The sequence below is a fragment of the Amaranthus tricolor genome, chromosome 6 (assembly GCF_026212465.1).
Source record: "Amaranthus tricolor cultivar Red isolate AtriRed21 chromosome 6, ASM2621246v1, whole genome shotgun sequence".
Lineage (NCBI taxonomy): Eukaryota > Viridiplantae > Streptophyta > Magnoliopsida > Caryophyllales > Amaranthaceae > Amaranthus > Amaranthus tricolor.
This window is the reverse complement of record NC_080052.1, coordinates 18848148-18869315: the sequence shown is the minus strand read 5'-3', so window position 1 is coordinate 18869315 and position 21168 is coordinate 18848148. Positions and strand designations below refer to the sequence as shown.

Genomic DNA, 21168 nt, shown 5'->3' with positions numbered 1-21168 from the left:
AGGGACTCATTCCCATTCCATCTCATATAATCCAACATTCTACTCTCGCGATATCAGAACTCAATCTCTACTATCTTTACAACTGATTTTCACTTGTAACACAAACTTAACCGTATTTAAATAGCAAATCATATTCAACCTAGTTCGTATAATATTATCACGCAAGGAAAATAGATTGAAGATGCATGCAAGAATCAGTTACTGCGTGTACTTACCTGCACTGCAAGACGACAGCCACAAAAATCGCTTCGAAGGGGTTCTTACGCCCCTCTTATGAACCGGGCACCTATACACGTTTAAAGTAAGACTAATAAGCCTACTTCACATCATTTACGAAGCACCGACTCCATACAAGCTACGCTATTAGCCAATTAAGTTTCGATTCAAGCTAATACGCATTCTACGCATACTCATGTAATAAATTCAACCCATGTTCATACATGAACTACGCCATCAATTCCAATCAAACCATAACATTAGATTCTAGTCAGGTTTATATCAAGATATGTTCAAGAACACGTAATACATGACGTTACACTTAATAACAATCATATCACCTATGATAGTAGTGGTTTATTATTTTTCCAAGGTTTTTAGAGTGAAACGATTAAGAATGAATTAGATTTGTAGCTTGGCGAATCAATAACGATTCGTATAATTTGGGTCAAAGTCACCCAACTTAGCAACCGAGCTCAAAACTAACCACCTCATCAACGACTATAACCACGATAATACTTTCATTAATGACAATCGCTACCTTAATCCGTCTCAGTAATTATTATTATCGTTTACTCTACAACAATGGATATTAACAATACTAGTCACCATTCATCCAAACCACAAAAATAGTATATACTACTTTTAATTCATCCACCCCTAACTTATTCAAGTTCAATTCACACTTTCAAATGCTTACCCACTTTAAATCCTATTAAGATATAACTTAATCCAAGCTAAGATTCATGAATTTACCCAAATTACTACCTTTAAATTCATCATAATATAAACCCTAATCATTTTATTTCAATGATAATTCTTTTAACTACTACCCACACTATAATTCAATGAGACTAATACAATATACAATCAACACACAACTCATGAACATGGTAGATTCTAATTAAAATTAGCAAATCAATCAATTGAAAAGTGAGATGCTTACAAAGATCAAAACTAGCAAGAATGGTAAAGAGGAGGATGAAGGTCGTGGTGGTGGTGCACGAAAGCCAAGATGGCTGGAGAAGACCTTAAATCGATAGCAGCTGGCGGCTGCTGCTGGTTTGGCTGCCGGCTAGACACAGCGAGAGAAGAGGGGTGTGCTGCGGTGGCTGCTGCTTGCGTGGGGAAGGAGAAGCCGGCTGCTACTGCTGGTTTGGAGGAAGAAGAGCGCAGCCCTTGCTGCTGCTTGCGAGTGGAGCTGTCGGTTGAGGGAAATGGGAAAGAGGCGCACGGGAAGAGAGAGGAAGAAGGAGAGGGAGGAGAAGGAGAAGACGGCTTGTCTTCAATGTTTAGGGTTTCGTGGGTCTTTAACCGTTTTTTTTTTTTTTTTTTTTTTTTTTTTTTTTTTTTTTTTTATCTCGGTTCATTTTGTTGCAAGATCCAACTAAGAGACTCACCTTCGCGGCCTCATACATTTTAATAAAATAATCATTTTGATTCGAACCTCTTTATTTGAGAAGTCGTAACTATATTTTTAGTATATATATAAGTCGACATTTAAATCCATATGTGAAAGAAATTTATTAAAACTAATTCGGAAATAATTAAATAATAATTGTAAAATCTTTAAAAACTATTAAAATATTAAGTGATTACGTCATTAAAATGTCGGGGTGTTACACAATTGCTGCGGGCAAGGCACAAACCGCAGCAATTAAGTGAAGAAGTGAGTTATTTACTGCGGGTAGTGAAGAACCGGAGCAATTGCAAGGTAGTTTTTTGCTGTGGGCATGAAACAAACCGCAGCAATTGAAGCTGCTCATATGTATTTGCTGCGGTCAAGGCCCAAAACCGCAGCAATTAATGGTTTTTTTTTTCTAATTCTTTTTCCTACTTATTGCTGCGTATATACAATAGCCGCAGCAAATGATTAGCAGCAAATACGTTTTTTTCCACTAGTGTCTGCGGTGGAGAGGATGCGTACATGTATTATGTGTTACAGGCAAGGCTAGGGCTTCTTTTGGAAATACATTTTGTAAATTACTTATTCGTAAATTAAATTGTAATAATTTCATAATATTTTGTAAATAGTATTTACTTATTTATGTAAAAAGTTTTAAATAACTCTGATATTAGTTGCTGTGATCATCGAATCACAGGTCAGATGCAGTCCAGACCAGTATAAGTCTTCCGTTGTGTTGTGGACAGTATTATTATACTGTTTACGTTGGTTTGGGCTGTTTCAACTACTAATAGAACTATGTTTCTAGGTGATCCTCACTCCCCGATCCCCACGTGGTCAATAACCTGCAACATAAGAATGCAAGAAAACACAAGGGAAAAAACTCCCAAAATCAGAAAATTGAGTAATTCCAACTCCATCCCATAAAGCAGTTTATTTTGAAAATAGTTTAAGAAAAAAAAATATAATCGAATTGAAAATAATTTTAGAAAATAATATATAGTTGAGTTTAAAAAAAATTGTGAAAACAATATATCTAATATCACATAAACCAATTTATTAATTTGATATTTAATAATTACAAACACATAATCAAGTTTTAATTTAAGGGAACGAGAACGCCAGTAAGCCGAGGCTTTACGCCTATACCTACTTCATCAAGAGGTCGTCACCCCAAATAGTTCATCAAGGCCAATAGAGTAGTCTTAGGTAACCCTAGTGTGCGCACCCCTCCTACTTGGATCACAACAACTAGAATGAAGACCAAACATCATATCAAGCAGTAGAAATAATAACCTGTCTGCAGTTATACTAACCAAATAAGGCAACCTGTTCATCACTCTTATACTTGGATTACAGCAAATATAAGAGCTTCATTTCCCTCGTGTTACACTTTACGTGATTGTATAGATTTTAATAATTAGTCGCGAGCACACAAACATATAATCAAACATACATTATTTATTTTTTATTTTAGGATCATAAATTTTCCCAATAAATATATATCTTAGAAATATCCAACTGAAATCTCTTTTTCCAAATCACTATTCTAATATCAATTGGTGGCAATAGGAATTAATATCATAAATATTTCTCTTTCAAATTCAATCACATTTTAAGTCATTACTAAAATAATAATATAACTTTCATCAAAATAATAATATTATGAATTAAATATGTAACAAAATAGTAGTAATTATAATTTGAAAATAAAATATAAAAAGGTATAATATCATATAAAATCACACTTCCCATTTAACCACATTAATTATCATTCAACACATAACACTAACAGCATAGCCCTAATTTAATGGACATTGAGAACTACCTTGTGAAACAAGCCTAGAATATAAATGTATGCTCCTATCAAACTTCCTTTACAAACTTAACGTTCGAAGTATAATTGTTGTTTGTAATTTATAGATAGAAAATGTCTAAAACTTGAAAAAATACTATCAACGTGCAAAAGATATTGAAAATAATAGATGTAAAGAAAAACAAATGGTTGATGAGAGAAAAAAAAAATAAAGAAGGAGAAGAAAAAAAATTAATACGGTGAAATAATTTAAAGAGTAAATTGCTTAATTTATAATCATACAATACTATAAAAGTATTGGAAAATTCTAAGTGTCATCTTTTAAAAAGGTATGACAAATGTAAAAATATCATTGAATGTGAAATCATTACATGACATATTGATTAATTTTTATTAAGTAATAATATGGCTAAAAATGGTATATAAATAAATTGAAACATATAACAATAATTAAGAAAATAAATTTAGTAAATTTTTTTATTTAATGCATGTTTTGTCTTAGGATGGAAATCATACAATACTATAAAAGTGTTGAAAAATTTCAAGTGTCATCTTTTAAAAAGGTATAACAAATGGAAAAATATCATTGAATGTGAAATGATTACATGTCATATTAATTAATTTTTATTAAGTAATAATTATGACTAAAAATCATACAATACTATAAAAGTGTTGGAAAATTCCAAGTGTCAGTATGACAAATGGAAAAATATCATTGAATGTGAAATGATTACATGTCATATTGATTAATTTTTATTAAGAAATAATATGGCTAAAAATAGTATATAAATAAATTGAAACATATAACAATATTTAAGAAAATAAATTTAGTAAATTTTTGATTTAATGCATGTTTTGTCTTAGGATGAAAAATAAGATCAAAAGATTATGTAAAGTAGATAATAGTTAAATACATGACAATATTTATCTAATATAGAATATAATATTTTATTATATAAAATTAGAGCTAAATTAGGTAAAGTATTTTCATGATTTACTATAATAATTCTATTTAGTTAACATAAAATTTAATATGTTCAATTGAACGAAAAAAAGTAATCTATTGGGTAAATAATTTTAAAAAGTGTCAGTAATTATATTTTGTTTTAAAAAGTCATATGTTTGGTAAATTTAATAACAATAGTATATACTTTTATTATTATTTAAAACTGTTTCTATATATATTTTTGTACTTACAAATTTGTGTATTACACGACTTTCTATACTAGTAGATGAATAATGTTGGTTAGAATTAGAGAGAAGAGTGGAAAGAATAATGGAATTAAATGAGGAGTGATTTTAGGAAGTGGGGTAATGAAGTTTTGTTTTGAATTTTTTTTAAGTAATCATGTAAATGAGTTTTTTAAATTGAATTATCTTTTTTTAAATTAAAACTACTGCTAAATTTTTGGGTTTTTTTCTTATTTTATTTTATTTAAAATTAATTTTTTTTTGTTTCGTTTTATTTTAAATTAAACAAATAACTCGATATTTTTTTAACAATTTTTTTAATTTATTTTTATTAAACGTGAAACTTAGTTTTTTTTTAATAATGTTTCTTTAAATTAATTTTCGGTATTTTGAATTTTGAATTATTTATTTTTTTCTATTTTTATTTTTATTTTATTTTTTTAAATTGTTTTAAAATATTACGGATATTACATACACTCCCCCTTAAAACAAAAGTTCGTCCTCGAAGTTAAAGTTAAAACTCATAAACACTAAAATACTTTAATTAGACGGTTTTATAGTTATATACTCATATTCTACCATCTTTTAAGAAAATTTCGTCCTCGAAACTTAACTAATAACTTACGAATCAAAAATAAAAACAAGGAAAAGATAACTCACTAATGCTATGTTAGAGAACGATGATTTTATTTGAAAATTCGAAATTGGCTTAAATTTATTGTTTGGCAAATCAAAATTTTCAAATTTGGATTTGGATTATATTCCATAATTGTTTTTAAAGTGGTAAAAGTTGAGAATTTGAGAATGACTACCCAAACCTTGTCATTCTCAAATTCCTCATTTATGATTTCATAATTGAAATCCATAATTTGAAATAAAATATTTGTTTCCAAACACTACATAACAGAATTTATGAAAAGGTTTGGGTTGGGTGGGTTGCTTCTCACATTAGCATGCGAATAAATAAAATATATTTTAAGATGTTCCAAGATAAAATAATAATAATTATAAGCAATCAAATAATAACATATTGAATTAGCACTTGAAATACGTATCCCATAGTATCTCACACTCAAAACTTAAATTACTTAATTTATTTACCCTAGGTTCATTTTAATTTTACCTATTTTATCTTGTTTACCACTTGTAACACCGTCATAATTAGGTCCAATTTTAATAAGCATTTATGTAATGTCCGTAATATTTTAAAAAAATTAAAAAAAATGAAATAAAAATAAAAATAGAAAAAAGAATAATTAATAATTTAAAATACAGAAAATTAAATTAAAGAAACATTGTTAAAAGAAAAACTAAGTTTCACATTTAATCAATTTTTTTTTAATTATTAAAAAAATAACAAGTTATTCGTTTAATTTAAAAAATAAAATAAAATAAAATAAATTTTAAATAAAAAAAATAAGAAAATAAAACCCAAAAATTTAGGAGTAGTTTTAATTTAAGAAAAGATAATTCAATTTGAAAAACTCATTTACAAGATTACTTAAAAAAAAATTCTAAATTAAACTTCCTGCCCCCACTTCCTAAAATAACTCCTCATTTAACTCCATTATTCTTTCCACTCTTCATTCTAATTCTAACCAACATTATTTTTCTATTACAAATTAAGCAATTTACTCTTTAAATTATTACACCGTATTAATTTTCTTTCTTCTCATTTTTATTCTTTTTCTCTCATCAAGCATTTGTCTTTCTTTGCATTTATTATTATCAATTTCTTTTTCACCTTGATAGTACTTTTCAATCTTTAGACATTTTCTATCTACAAATTACATCAAGAATTATACTTCGAACGTTAAGTTCGCAAAGGAAGTTTGATAGGAGCGTACATTTATATTCTAGGCTCGTTTCACAAGGTAATTCTCAATGTCCATCGAATTAGGGCTATCCTGTTAGTGTTATGTGTTGAATGATAATTAATGTGGTTAAATGGGAAGTGTGATTTTATATGATATTATACCTTTTTATATTTTATTTTCAAATTATATTTACTACTATTTTGTTACATATTTAATTCATAATATTATTATTATGATGAAAGTTATATTATTATTTTAGTAATGACTTAAAATGTGATTGAATTTGAAAAAGAAATATTTATGATATTAATTCCTATTGCCACCAATTGATATTAGAATGGTGATTTGGAAAAAGAGATTTCAGTTGGATATTTCTGAGATATATATTTATTGGGGAAATTTATGATCCTAAAATAAAAAATAAATAATGTACGTTTGATTATATGTTTGTGTGCTCGCGACTAATTATTAAAATCTATTCAATCACGTAAAGTGTAACATGAGGAAAATGAAGCTCTTATATTTGTTGTAATCCAAGTATAAGAGTGATGAACAGGTTGCCCTATTTGGTTAGTATAACTGCAAATAGGTTATTATTTCTACTACTTGATATGATGTTTAGTCTTCATTCTAGTTGTTGTGATCCAAGTAGGAGGGGTGCGCACACTAGGGTTACCTAAGACTACTCTATTGGCCTTGATGAACTATTTGGGGTGACGACCTCTTGATGAAGTAGGTATAGGCGTAAAGCCTCGGCTTACTGGCGTTCTCGTTCCCTTAAATTAAAACTTGATTATGTGTTTGTAATTATTAAATATCAAATTAATAAATTGGTTTATGTGATATTAGATATATTGTTTTCACAATTTTTTTTTAAACTCAACTATATATTATTTTCTAAAATTATTTTCAATTCGATTATATTTTTTTTTCTTAAACTATTTTCAAAATAAACTGCTTTATGGGATGGAGTTGGAATTACTCAATTTTCTGATTTTGGGAGTTTTTTCCTTGTGTTTTTATGTTACAAGTTATTGACCATGTGAGGATCGTGGAGTGAGAATCACCTAGAAACATAGTTCTATTAGTAGTCATATCTCATGTTGTCTCATTTCTCAGTTAAAATTTCAATTTCCTTGTAAGAATTGTTTAGTAGTCAAATTGTATAAAATTATTATATATTTGTTTAGCCTTACATTTATTCCTTATAAGGAATAGATGTGGCGATAACGTTCCCATGATTAGGATTTGGTTTGTGTTTTTCCTTAAAAATGCTTATTAAAATTGGACCTAATTATGGGGGTGTTACAATGATAGTGATGATGAAGATGATGAATCTTTTGCCCTACTTGCACGTGGACTTTCTCGTATCTTGAAGATGAGAAGAAAATGAAAGATAAACAAAACAACTACAAAGAAAGGATAATAAAAGAAATGACAAACAGAAAGTCATGCTTGCTATTTGAAGTGATTTAAATTCCTCTAGTGATTCGGATAATGATAGTGATGATCTTTTACTCATGGCGTGTGAAGATTCCACCAAGAATTCGGATAATCCTTTTGGATAGCACAAAAACCTTGGCCTAATAAGAGTGCATGCCCTGAATAGTGCTATCAACCAACTGACCACGACCAGCCATTGAAAGCTTCCTGCAAGTCCAATGATTGACCCTATTAGTGATCTTATCAACAAGACACTTACAATCAGCAAAGGCAAGCCTTTTAGAAAACAAAGGGAAATCAAGATATTTAAAGGGCAGATCCCCTTTAGGAGCACCAATAGCATGAAGAATCTTCATATCTTCATTCTTCTGAACCCCAGCTTAATAGATAGCAGTTTTACTACAATTAATATGCAACGTAGAGGTCTTAGCAAAATCATCAATCACAACATTGAGCATGCTCAATGATTGAATATCAGGCTTAGTAAAAATAAATAAATCATCTGCAAACATCAACTCCATAATACCAGTCTTCTTGCACTTAGGATGATACTTAATATTTTTCGACATTAATTAATATTTGATGTATACTCACTCATTTTGAATTACCTCACTCATTTTGATACATTTTTAGTTTCGAAAATAACACCATTTTTTTTTCAATTATGAGCAGAATAAAAATACACAATAATTTTTAAACAATATTTATTTTTAGTCTTTTTGCAATTTTGAAGTCTGAATGTAAATAGTAATTAAACTAAAGTAAAATTAATGTAAGAGGACATTTAAGACCCTTGAATTTAGGAGGTCATATACATTAGAGTACCTTACACATACCCTAAACCACGTCCTAGATTTCTAATTATTTCATTCACAAATGCATTATTTCTACCCATTTCTTTCTTTTACCGTTTATTCTCTCAATATTTTTTAAAATCAAATTTGTTAGTTTTAATATATATATATATATATATATATATATATATATATATATATATATATATATATATATATATATATATATATATATATATATATATACATATATATATATATATATATATATACATATATATATATATATATATATATACATATATATATATATATATATATATATATATATACATACATATATATATATACATACATATATATATATACATACATATATATATATACATACATATATACATATATATATATATATATATATATATATATATATATATATATATATATATATGTATATATATATATATATATATATATATATATATATATATATGTATACATATATATATATATATATATATATATATATATATATATATATATATATAGGGGAGGGATCCAATGAGAAGGGGTATGAAAATGAGAAGGGTGAGAAGGATTTTGAGCCGTCGATTTCTCAAAGATCTAATGGTCTAGATATCAAGCCGGAAAAAATAGGGCAAAAAAAAAAAGCCGGAAGAACACAAGCGCCTTCTCTCTTCCAAGCTATACTCTTCGAAAAACCTTCAAAACCTTCGAAAAACCTTCGAAAAACCTTTGATTTCTTCTGCGAAATCTTCCTCTTCTATTGAATTAAGGTATGCAAATTAGAAATTTACCATTTTATAGTTTTTATTTTTCGATTTGTTTTGATTCATTTTTTAGTTTTCGTTTTCTTCTGCGAAAATTTCCTCTTCTCTTGATTACTTAGTCTGTCAAAAATCTTTACTTGTTTTCGTTTTCTTATGTGTACCTTTTACAAATTCAGATTTGTTTTGATTGATTTCTTAGTTTTTCATTTTCGTTTTCGATTTAGTATCTTCAAAACTGAGAGTCAGATTTTCATTTTCGTTTTTCTTTGTTGATTTTGATTTACAGACTCAGATCTTGATGTGAATCTTCTTGTTGATTTTGATTAACAGACTCAGATTGAGATACTATGGAAGATTTACAAAAAGTGCTAAATGTGGAAGATTCACCAAAAACTTCCAACAATGAAAAAGAATTGTCAGAAGGTAATGTTATTATGTTCTTCAAAAAAAAAATACTAAGTTATGATTGTGCATATTTTGATTTCGTTTTTTTGTAATATTGAAAATCTTTGTTGCCAAGGTGAATGCTACTATGTTCTTAGAAAAAGATACTATGTTGTGATTAAAAGTTACTATGACTGTGTATAGCTACTGTGTTCTGTTTTGAAATTTTGAAAAATATTTGTTGCCAAGGTGAATGCTACTGTGTTCTTAGAAAAAGATACTATGTTGTGATTAAAAGTTACTATGACAATGTATAGCTACTGTCTTCTCTTTTGAAAGTTTTGAAAATCTTTGTTGCCAAGGTGAATGCTACTATGTTCTTAGAAAAAGATACTATGTTATCATTAAAAGTTACTATGACTGTGTATAGCTACTGTGTTCTGTTTTGAAATTTTGAAAAATATTTGTTGCCAAGGTGAATGCTACTATGTTCTTAAAAAAAGATACTATGTTGTGATTAAAAGTTACTATGACGATGTATAGCTACTGCCTTCTTTTTTAATTTTGGAAAAACTTTGGATTGTTATACAGGGACTCAAACTCCAAGAACTATTACACAAGTTACCCCAAATGGTTCAACCCTGTGGATTCCTCATTGTGAGTTTGATAAAAAGCCATTTGTTGGTATGGCTTTTGAAAACTTAGAGAAAGCCTTAGATTTTTATGGTAAATATGCTGAAATTTGCGGTTTTGATATACGTTCATCTACTACCTACAAAAAAAAGGGTATTGTTTTTTTAAAATATTTTGTTTGTAGTAGGGAGGGTATCATAAAACCTAACCCTAAGAAAAGTGCAGATGTTGTTGCACGTTATAAGAGATCAACCAAAAGAATTGGTTGTAAAGCTAGATTGATTTTGAAATATGACATAGCGAAGAGAACATACCATGTTTTAAAATTCGAAGAGGCGCACAATCATTGTCTAGTTAGCCCTACATCGCGTCAATTTTTATTGGGTAATAGGAAAATGACTTTGTTGCACAAAAATTTCATATCTAAGAATGCACGGGTTAATATAGGACCGGTCAAATCCTTTAGATTGTTTAAGGAAAATGTCGGGAGTTATGAGAATGTGGGAGTGACAATGCAAGATTTTAAGAATTTCCATAGGGATTTGAAAGCATATATCAAAGGAGATGATGGGAAGATGTTGATCGAGAATTTTATCAGAAAAAGAGATATTTACACGGGGTTTTATTTTGATTATGCTTTAGATGAGGAGGACCACATATCACGTTTATTTTGGGCCGATGCGATAAGTAGAAAGAATTATTGTTTATTTGGAGAAATGGTTACTTTTGATTGTACTTATAACACCAATAAGTATAGCATGGTTTTAGCCCCTTTTACCGGAGTAGATCATCATAAGTCTTGTATTACATTTGGTATAGGTTTATTAGCTAAGGAAGATAGTGAATCTTTTGAGTGGTTATTTAGAACTTTTTTACATTGTATGGGGGAGTGTATGCCAACATATTTGATAACTGATCAAGACCCTGCAATGAAAATTGCGATTAAAAATGTATTTCCACACACAATACACAAACTTTGCATGTGGCACATCATGAGTAAAGTGACTGATAAAGTTGGACCGGAATTGAACAAAAATGAAGATTTTTTGAAAGAATTAAATGGGTGTGTGTGGAATATTGATCAAGAAGAAGATGAATTTGAAGAAAAATGGGAGGGAATTATGACCAAATACAATCTTCAAACAGATAAATGGTTTACTAGTATATTTAGTATACGAGATCAATGGATACCCGCATATTTTAGGGATATCCCATTGGGGGGGATTTTGAGAACTACATCCCGATCGGAAAGTGTTAATAGTTTCTTCAACCACTTTTCAAACCCTCACATGACACTTGTTGAATTTTATGAGTTATGAAAGTGCAATGGATGCACAGAGGTACAAACAAGATAAGCTCAATGCTGAATCACTTCACACAAACCCACAATATAAAACACCATTGCCGATTGAAAAACATGCCGGTGAAGTCTATACTAGAAAAATTTTTTTTCTTTTTCAAAATGAAGTTTATAAGTCTTGTTTCAAAACTTATATTCAAAGTATTGAAAAGAATGAAAGTGTGGAAAGTATAACTGTTTTGGACTCAACGGTAAGTAAGATGTACAAGGTGAATTTTATACTGGGAAGTTCGATTGACGAGTTGAAGGTAGATTGTGATTGCAAGTTATTTAAACGGATAGGAATATTATGTTCCCATGCGATTTGTGTTATGAGTGCAAGACAAATAACACAAATACCAAAGCAATATGTTTTAGATCGTTGGACGAAGCTAGCATTAAAGAAGCCTATTTTTGATTTGCATGGGAATCTGATTGAAGAGAGCAAAAAGTGTAACAACGTGGGGAAGTTGTTGGGGGAAGTTTGGTGTGAAATATTCAATTGTGTAGGTTTAGCTCAACGGAGTGAGAGTGATTTACAATCACTTTTACAAAACCTAAAAGATATTAGTAGAAAATTGGAGGAAAGTGATGATGTGAGGGTGGACATTACTAAAGAGCAACAAATCGAATTGTTAGTAGGCACAAGTTCATCTTCGACAATGGAAATACAAAACCCAATCCAATCAAAGAACAAAGGAAAAAGGCAAAGAATAATTGGGGAAAAGGAACAAACTATTGAGCAAAGCAAGAAGCCCAAAAGAAAGTGCAAAACTTGTGGTAAATTTGATTATCATGATAGTCGAAATTGCCCATCAACAAAAGATACCCCACTTAAGGTATAAAATATATATAATTTGCTTATATTATATTGTATGCTTATTAAATAGTTTGATTATGTAAATGAAAGTGCAAAATTTTTGTTATGCAGGAAAATTGATGCTGAAGAACAGATAGATAAAGAGATTATATTAAGATGACTATGGATAGCTACTGTCTTTTGTTTTGTAATTTTGAAAAATCTTTTGTTGCAAAAATGAATGCTACTATGTTCTTAGGAAAAGATACTATGTTGTTATTAAAAGTTACTATGACAATGTATAGCTACTGTCTTCTGTTTTGTAATTTTGAAAAAACTTTTGTTGCAAAAGTGAATGATACTATGTTCTTAAGAAAAGATACTATGTTGTGATTAAAAGTTACTATGACAATGTATAGCTACTGTCTTCTGTACATTTGACTGGTTATGCACACGGATGTTCTGCTGGATTCATAGCATCCTCCTTACTAGTGGATGCACAAAGGTTTAGGAACATCAGCTGTTACTGCAATTTTAGGATTCCTACATGCTGCTAAATTTGCCCATTAAACATGGCGGTTTTCTGGTCAATTGATAAACCTTTATTTTTTCTCACCCACTTCGACTTTACCGGCCTGAAACCATCCTCATTTACCAACAGATTAGGCCGGTGATTGGTTTGCTTGATGCCAACCCGACACTCCAATTCATGTGCCCAAATTGTTTACATTTGGAGCACCATAACGGGAGCCAATCATACTTGACATGCTGAGTTACCAAATAGGCATTGTGGTTCATCTATTTTTTTTATATGACATCTTTGCATCCAACGGTTTGATAACGAATGCTTCTTTATCAAATAGAATTCCGGTCATACTACATGCTCTCTCTTGTTCCTCTTATGAATTGAGTCTAACCAAGAAAACTCCTTAGTTTACCATACAGGGGGGCGGTTAGCACCAACAACATAGCATACCACTTTGTAATTACAACTCCTTTGTAATTTTGAAAAAACTTTTGTTGCAAAAGTGAATGATACTATGTTCTTAAGAAAAGATACTATGTTGTGATTAAAAGTTACTATGACAATGTATAGCTACTGTCTTCTGTTTTGTAATTTTGAAAAAACTTTGTTGCAAAAATATCAGCCTTGTACTTCATCTTGTACAACCTAAAGCCTAAGCCTAAGTGCCTGATTATCTACTATGTTCCATCAAATGTTTGTACAACTTAAAAATTCACAACTTCATCTTGTACTTCACATTAACGAATCTTTAATCTTCTGATAGAAACTTGTTTGGCAATGGAGCGTCTTTTATCTTTAAAATTGGACAGCTCTTCTAAAACTTTGGATCTTTGTTTGTTCAAATCAGATAACAATAAAGATCCGGCAATCTTAACTCTTGCCACATGTCTCAATGGAGCCTACATAAAAAGAAAATACATTTAGTTTGAATCTTTTAATTAGAATGTCATTCAAAAAAAATACATTTAAAAATAATATTAAGAAGAAAAATCGTAACTGCATTCAATATTGGACACTGGAAATCAACTGTTCCCTCGAAAAACAGCATGCTCATCATCATAAATACATCACTTTCAATGTTTGTCCTAGCAGTCATTTTCCAATCGGTGGGAACTCGTTCCATTTTCCATAATGGAATAACATGAGTAGCTTGCATCTTATCATCAAAAATTGTTGACAACAAATCTTTCTACAAAAGTTTCATTTAAATATTTATTAATAAATATTTCATAATCTTAGCAACATAGGCAAAAGGTTTTTCAGGATAATAAAATGCTACACATACCATAGTGTCACCGAGCTTTCTAATTTCTTCTTCTGAAACAGCAGTATGGTTCACATTGTCTATCCATTGAACCATTCTTAACTTCATATTCAGAAGAAGTAAGAAGTACTGACTGCCTTTCAATATCGGGACAACAATCTGTATATTATATATCACTGAATCAATAAATATATCTAAAAAAAAGTGACTGCACAAGTACTAACTACCTATTAGTAGCTATAACAACTAAAATAGTGACTATATAAGCCAATCAATCATTAAAAAAATATCTTACCAGATCAAACTTAGTCAAATCAACTTGGTTGAAATCCACCCATTTGACCCAAGAATCACAAATTAAATCAATTTGTTCAGAACCACCATTATTATTAAAATCCAACAAAGCAAGCTGTAAAAAAAAAACAATGAAATAACTAAAAATAATTCAAAATAAAATAAAAGTAATTTAGAATAAAAATGACAAAAAACGTACACTAGAACTAGCACTAAAGAAGAACTTTTTTGAAGATTGCTTGTTCTTTTCATTTTCATTGAGCAATAAACACCAACAATCCACAACAGAAACATGAGTACACTTTGAGGGATCCCCAAGAGTATAAAACTCTTCCCTTTGAATCCTCAAATTGTCCTCATAATTAATGAGCAATTCACTGTCAAATAAAAAGGAATTAAATAAGTATAATAAAAAACAAAAATCACATAAAAAGAAAAACCAAAAAAAAAGACTCACCTATTGTCAAAACATTGATCAGAAACAAAACAATAGTCAACTGTTTCTTGAAGTAACGAACCAAGTTGTCTCATATATTTTTTGTTTGACTTCAGCAAATGTGAAACATATGTAAATTTATCATTCACACCTCTGAAAGGAATGGAACACTTAGCCCTGCCATGTATCAATACATTCTCATAACCATGGCTTTCAAAAACAGTGATATTATTTACAACATCATCATCACCCTCATCAGCAACATTATTTACAACATTATTTACAACTTGATCCAATTCAACCTCATCCACTACATCTACATCTACATCACCCTCATCAGCAACAAAAACCTCATTCACCATCCTGGGAATAGAGGTAACCCATTTAACCGTGTCAACTATCTCATCGATTGTATTGAGCACGGTAGGATTCATGAAAAAACTTTGGGTTTCAGAAAAAGGTGTGGATGAGGTAGAAGGAACATCAGGAAAAGGGACAGGAGGAGAAGAAAATGAACGTTTTTGTTCTAAAAACAACTTAATTTTCTGCATGTAAAACTCGGAGACAACTTGAGTGTCTCTCCTCATCAGCATCAGCAACTCACATATTTCCTACAAAAATAAGTAAAGATAAAGTTAAATGTTGTTCAAATTAAAAGTAACTATGTTCTTAAAATACTATGTTATGATTATTTTCCAAAAGTGAATGCTACTATGTTCTTAGAAAAAGATACTATGTTATCATTAAAAGTTACTATGACTGTGTATAGCTACTGTGTTCTGTTTTGAAATTTTGAAAAATATTTGTTGCCAAGGTGAATGCTACTATGTTCTTAGAAAAAGATACTATGTTGTGATTAAAAGTTACTATGACAATGTATAGCTACTGTGTTCTATTTTGAAAATTTGAAAAATGTTTGTTATACAGGAGAATGCTACTGTTTGATCATACTTACACTTACATACTTAAAATGCTACTGTGCATATCATTAAAATGTTATCATTAAAATGCTACTGTGTTTGATCATACTTAAAGATACAGGAGAATGCTACTTTGTTATCATACTTAAAATGTTTGTGATTAAAATGCTACTGTGTTTGATCATACTTAAAGATACAGGAGAATGCTACTGTGTTATCATTAAAATGTTTGTTATACATAAATAAGTAAGATCATACTTACATCCTCAGCTACTTGGCGTATTTCAGAATTACGCATTGCATTTAACGGCAAGTGAAACTCAATTTTATCTTCGTCTTGCACTGTTTGATCTCTGAAGGGTTCTGCATTTACACTTGGTTGACCAATATCAACGTTGTTCACCTTTAACCCAACAGCTTGACCATACTCAAAAACCATCGTCTGACTCACGGGATATGTACTCAAAATTAAACCACTGCCAAAATGATTAGCAGATGTTTCCTCCTTAATTCTTTTTGACACATCCTTATCAGTCCAATGAGAGATAAGGGGTAAAGAGGATGGCAAAGAGATATTCTTGAATTTCAAACGATGAAAATAAATTATTTCCAACAAAACAATGCATCCAGAAAAAAATTGCACCTTTCCTTTACGATATCTAACAACAGAGTCACAAAACTGATCAAGCACATACTTACACCAATTAAAAGAACTAATCTTATTCGAATCTATTATGGACTTTACAATCTTAAGGTCTATTGTTCTGTTTTGGGTTGGGGCTAAGAAAGAAGAAATAGCATGCAACACAAAAAGTTGCTTGAACTCATCCCCACCATCAATCATCCTAGGGATCATTCGTTCAAGCAATTCTAAAGGAATTGCTGCATTTGTATCTTCATAACCAAAAAAGGATCTAAATTCTTGTTTCAAGGGAAAATCAGGATTATACTTGTTCGCACACCTTGAAACTATATCTACATCATTGTTTGGGTTCAGAGGTAGACAAAAAACATCATATACATCATATTCAGAAATGGGAAAGCACTTGAAAGAGTCTATTGAAAACATACAACTACCGGGATCAAAACAATCTACAAGCCAACCAAGCATTGCAGATGGATTTCTACATAACTTTAAATCAAGAAGGCCACCAAAACCAATCTCTCTCACTGAGATTTTTTGTTTCTCAGTGAATCCCTTCATCAATTTGATCAATTGAGAAGGTCTACTTTTTGTCTGGAATGTAGATCTCAACCTGCAACAACAAAAAAAATATACAATGTTCTTAGAAAAAGATACTATGTTATCAATAAAGGATACTATGACTATGAATAATTACAATGTTGATGACCTGGAATACTTTGTTGGAATTACAATTTTGGAATTCAACATACCTTACAGACCTTTGTTGTACATTGTCAGTTTCCTCAGCTCTTCTCTTTCTTGTGTTGGAATTCAAATGTAAATTAGAAGTGGAGGGAATATCAACTGGAATACTGCGACCTCGTTGATGACCTGACTTCGAAGTTGACGAACCTCTTGTTTTTGCCATGACAACTAAAAAAAAAAGTGATAATCGAAGATTTAAAATACCAGAATTAAACCAAAAATAATATCAAAATGTCGAGACTAAAAAAATCAAAACATCGAAGTAAAGTCGCAGAACAAGATGAAGAAATTAACCCTAAAAATCGAATGAAAATGAAAAGTCGCAGAACAAGATGAAAATCGAAGTAAAGCAGAGTAATATCAAATAATATCAACAGAAATTAACCCTAAATATCAAATACCAGAGTAATATTCAAATAAACACCAAAAATCGAAGAAAATAAACCCTTAAATCAAGAACTGAAATACCTGAAATAAAATCCAAGAACGATTGAATAACAATGAAAATGTCGAGATTCAAACGAAAGTAAAGCAGGATGGAACGGTTGAGATTCAAACGATTGAAGAACAAATAAAATCCAAGAAAAATGAACGGGAGGAAGAAGAAAATTCTTGAGGATGGAACGCAAAGAAAATGTCGAGAAAGTAAAGTAGGAGAGAGAAAAAAAAAATTCTTTATATATTGAACCGGTTAATCAATAAAAAACCGGTTCAAATTACATGAAAAATCCAAATTGAACCGCGTGCAACTATGAAAAAATGCTAATTAAATCTGTCCGTTGATCAAAAAAATGAATGGTTTAGATTACTTCTCACCCTTCTCATTTTCATACCCCTTCTCATTTGATCCAAAATCTATATATATATATATATATATATATATATATATATATATATATATATATATATATATATATATATATATATATATATATATATATATATGAGAAGGATCCATTGATAAGAGGTTGAAAATGAGAAGGGTAAAAAGAACTCTATACTCTTGATTTCACTAAAATAAAAAAATATATGGTAACAATTGAGCCAAAAAGTCATAATTGTAAAAGTAACTATGTTACACAGAAAGGTAACTATGAAATAATTTTTAAAATGTTCTTAATTTATAACATAGTATCCTTTTTTGTATATATAGTAATCAAACAAAATCAAAAAAAAATTCTTTTCACTCTTCTTATTTTAAAATCCTTCTTATTTGATTCTATATATATATATATATATATATATATATATATATATATATATATATATATATATATATATATATATATATATATATATATTTATATTTATATATATATATATATATATATATATATATATATATATATATATCTGTGTGTGGGTGTGTGTGTGTGTGTGAGTGTGAAGGATACATTGAGAAGGGGTTGAAAATGAGAAGAGTAAGAAGAACTCTACACTCTTAATTTCACTAAAATAAAAAAATCTGATAGCATGAATGATCTACAACCCTTAATGACGGATATGCTCAATGAAATGTTAAACAAACTGCTGGAATGCAATGGACTTATGAACATGGAACAGAACAGGATGCAGAATGGTCAGCAAAACAGAATGCAAGAGACCTTGGATGCAGATGAAGCCCTTCTGGGTGTTGTGGATGTTGATGATATACATGAACATAAGGATATGAAGAGCGATTCTGGGGCTGTGGGGGTTGAGGAATATGATAAGAACAGTTATAAATCAGATAGCATGGAGGATCTCGAACCCTTACTGTCTGATATGCTCAATAGACCTGTAGTATTTGATGATTGTGTGTGGTATGATCCTGTTATTGTGAATGAAACCTCAGGATGGATTATGGCTTTGTATGATAGTGAGCCCAAATCCTATCCCCTTCTTGTCGAAGAGGTAGTGCTAGAGGTAGTGCAACCAACCCAGATAGCCTCTAATTTGAGCTGCCAGAGGAAAAATCCAAGAGGTAGACCAAGAAAAAGGAACAAACAACAGTGTGACTATCTTTTAACTTCTCCGTCATCAACACAGAGCTGTAAGGAAGCCCAAAATACATAGAATACAGCAAAAATCCTAGGTATTTCAGCAATAGATGAAAAAGTAGTCCTTAGTGGTCTTAGAAAATCCAAGAGACTACTGTTTATGGATGGAAAACCGGAATGACAAATGGAATATGGGACATGGGGTGTTTGTACAATATTAAATAGATGAACTGCCTTTGTTGGAATATTCGTGGCCTTGGGAAAGGCGAAAAGAACATATCCATTAGGAAACTAGTGGAAAAGAACAAAGTCACTTTTATGGGACTAGTGGAAACAAAAAACAAAAAAACAATAAAAAGTAGGATGAAGAGAATGTGGGGTAATAATGAGTATGAAATATGTGAAGTCTTTGCAAATGAAATGAATGGAGGTGGACTGATTGCAACAAGGGACAAAAAAACTTTCAATGTAGCTCATAAACATTCGGGGAGTAGATGGATCCTATTAGAAGGGAGTATCACAAGTCACAATTTTGAGTGCTTTGTGGGCGTGGTCTATGGGTATAATGATAGAGCGGGAAGACTAGAATTATTTGAGGAGATCAAGCATAGAGTATTGGCTATCAACAAACCAATACTCCTGATGGGAGATTTTAATGTCATATTACACCCGGGGGAAAGAATCGGAACGTTTCGATGCGACAGAAGCAGAAGAGAATTCTCGGAATGGATAACAGATCTGGGTTTGATTGACATACCCTTACATGGCATAAAATTCATATGGAGGAGAAATGAATCGAGAAGTAGGATTGATAGAGGAATGTGCTGTAATACATGGCTTAGGAAATTCCCCAATTTGAATATGGTCGGGCTGAAAAGAAGTTCCTCTGATCACAACCCCCTACTCCTGACAGCTAGAAGCCAAAAATAACTGGGGTCCTAAACCCTTTAGATGCTATGACGCTTGGTTCCTGAATCCTAATTTTAAACATTTCCTCATCCATGAATGGCGAAACATCCCGAATGAATCCTTACAAAACAAGTTGAAAATCCTAAAGGCCCCCCTGAAAACATGGAAAAAGGAAAATTTTGACCTCATGGATGACAAAATCTCCGAGCTCGAAGCAGTTATACACGCTCTCGATAGAATGAGCGACGACAAGGATCTCAATGACATGGAGATGGCCAAGTTGAATGCGGCAAATAGCCTCCTTCATCAATGGCTCATAAGGAGAGAGCGAATTTGGAGACAAAGAGCTAGATCATACGGCTTCAAAATGAAAGATCATAATACAAAATTTTTCCATACTTCGACACTCTTCAAAAGAAAGATAAATGAGATCATCCAGACAAACATCAATGGAAGAAGCATACAGGGAGTCTCAAACCTCAAAATTGAAATCAGAAATTCTTTGCACAGAGCTTTTCTCAAGAACAGGTCCTAGTGTTCGATTTTTCTATGGACAATCATCTGAAAATCACGGAAGCACAATCTCTCTTTCAGGAAAAAACCCCATCCAGAGAGGAAGTAAAGCAGGCGGTATGGGCATGTGGAATTGACAAGGCCCCGGGGTTTGATGGGTATAATTTCAAGTTCATCAGGAAAGGAACCTGTTCGAGGCAGTTCATATAGGAAAGGCAAAGGTAAATCTGAAACACCTACAATTTGCTGATGATATACTTATCTTTGCGCCTAGAAACTCCACGTGCATAACGATTTATTTTAGAATCC

General features: G+C 30.7%; 5 protein-coding genes across 5 annotated transcripts; 3 read left to right on the top strand and 2 right to left on the bottom strand.

Moving 5' to 3' along the window:
- The first annotated feature begins 9386 nt into the window (after window positions 1-9386).
- On the top strand, window positions 9387-11809 carry LOC130815642 (protein FAR1-RELATED SEQUENCE 5-like). The gene is made up of 2 exons (XM_057682132.1): window positions 9387-9896; window positions 10449-11809. The coding sequence occupies exons 1-2, from the start codon at window positions 9821-9823 to the stop codon at window positions 11807-11809; spliced, it is 1437 nt and encodes a 478-aa protein (XP_057538115.1). The 5' UTR covers window positions 9387-9820.
- Window positions 11810-11816: 7 nt separating this feature from the next.
- On the top strand, window positions 11817-13185 carry LOC130815641 (protein FAR1-RELATED SEQUENCE 5-like). The gene is made up of 3 exons (XM_057682131.1): window positions 11817-12535; window positions 12632-12668; window positions 13048-13185. Exons 1-3 carry the CDS (start codon window positions 11817-11819, stop codon window positions 13183-13185), a joined length of 894 nt encoding a protein of 297 aa, XP_057538114.1.
- Window positions 13186-14175: 990 nt separating this feature from the next.
- Window positions 14176-15909, bottom strand: LOC130815842 (uncharacterized). Its single transcript, XM_057682345.1, has 2 exons — window positions 14440-15909; window positions 14176-14343 (listed from the first exon to the last, which is right to left on the bottom strand). The coding sequence occupies exon 1, from the start codon at window positions 15739-15741 to the stop codon at window positions 15166-15168; it is 576 nt and encodes a 191-aa protein (XP_057538328.1). The 5' UTR covers window positions 15742-15909; the 3' UTR covers window positions 14176-14343; window positions 14440-15165.
- Window positions 15910-16057: 148 nt separating this feature from the next.
- LOC130815841 (uncharacterized) lies at window positions 16058-17897 on the bottom strand. The gene is made up of 2 exons (XM_057682344.1): window positions 17464-17897; window positions 16058-17324 (listed from the first exon to the last, which is right to left on the bottom strand). Exons 1-2 carry the CDS (start codon window positions 17619-17621, stop codon window positions 16301-16303), a joined length of 1182 nt encoding a protein of 393 aa, XP_057538327.1. The 5' UTR covers window positions 17622-17897; the 3' UTR covers window positions 16058-16300.
- Window positions 17898-19662: 1765 nt separating this feature from the next.
- Window positions 19663-20881, top strand: LOC130815640 (uncharacterized). Its single transcript, XM_057682130.1, has 2 exons — window positions 19663-20301; window positions 20351-20881. The coding sequence occupies exons 1-2, from the start codon at window positions 19663-19665 to the stop codon at window positions 20879-20881; spliced, it is 1170 nt and encodes a 389-aa protein (XP_057538113.1).
- Window positions 20882-21168: the final 287 nt, after the last annotated feature.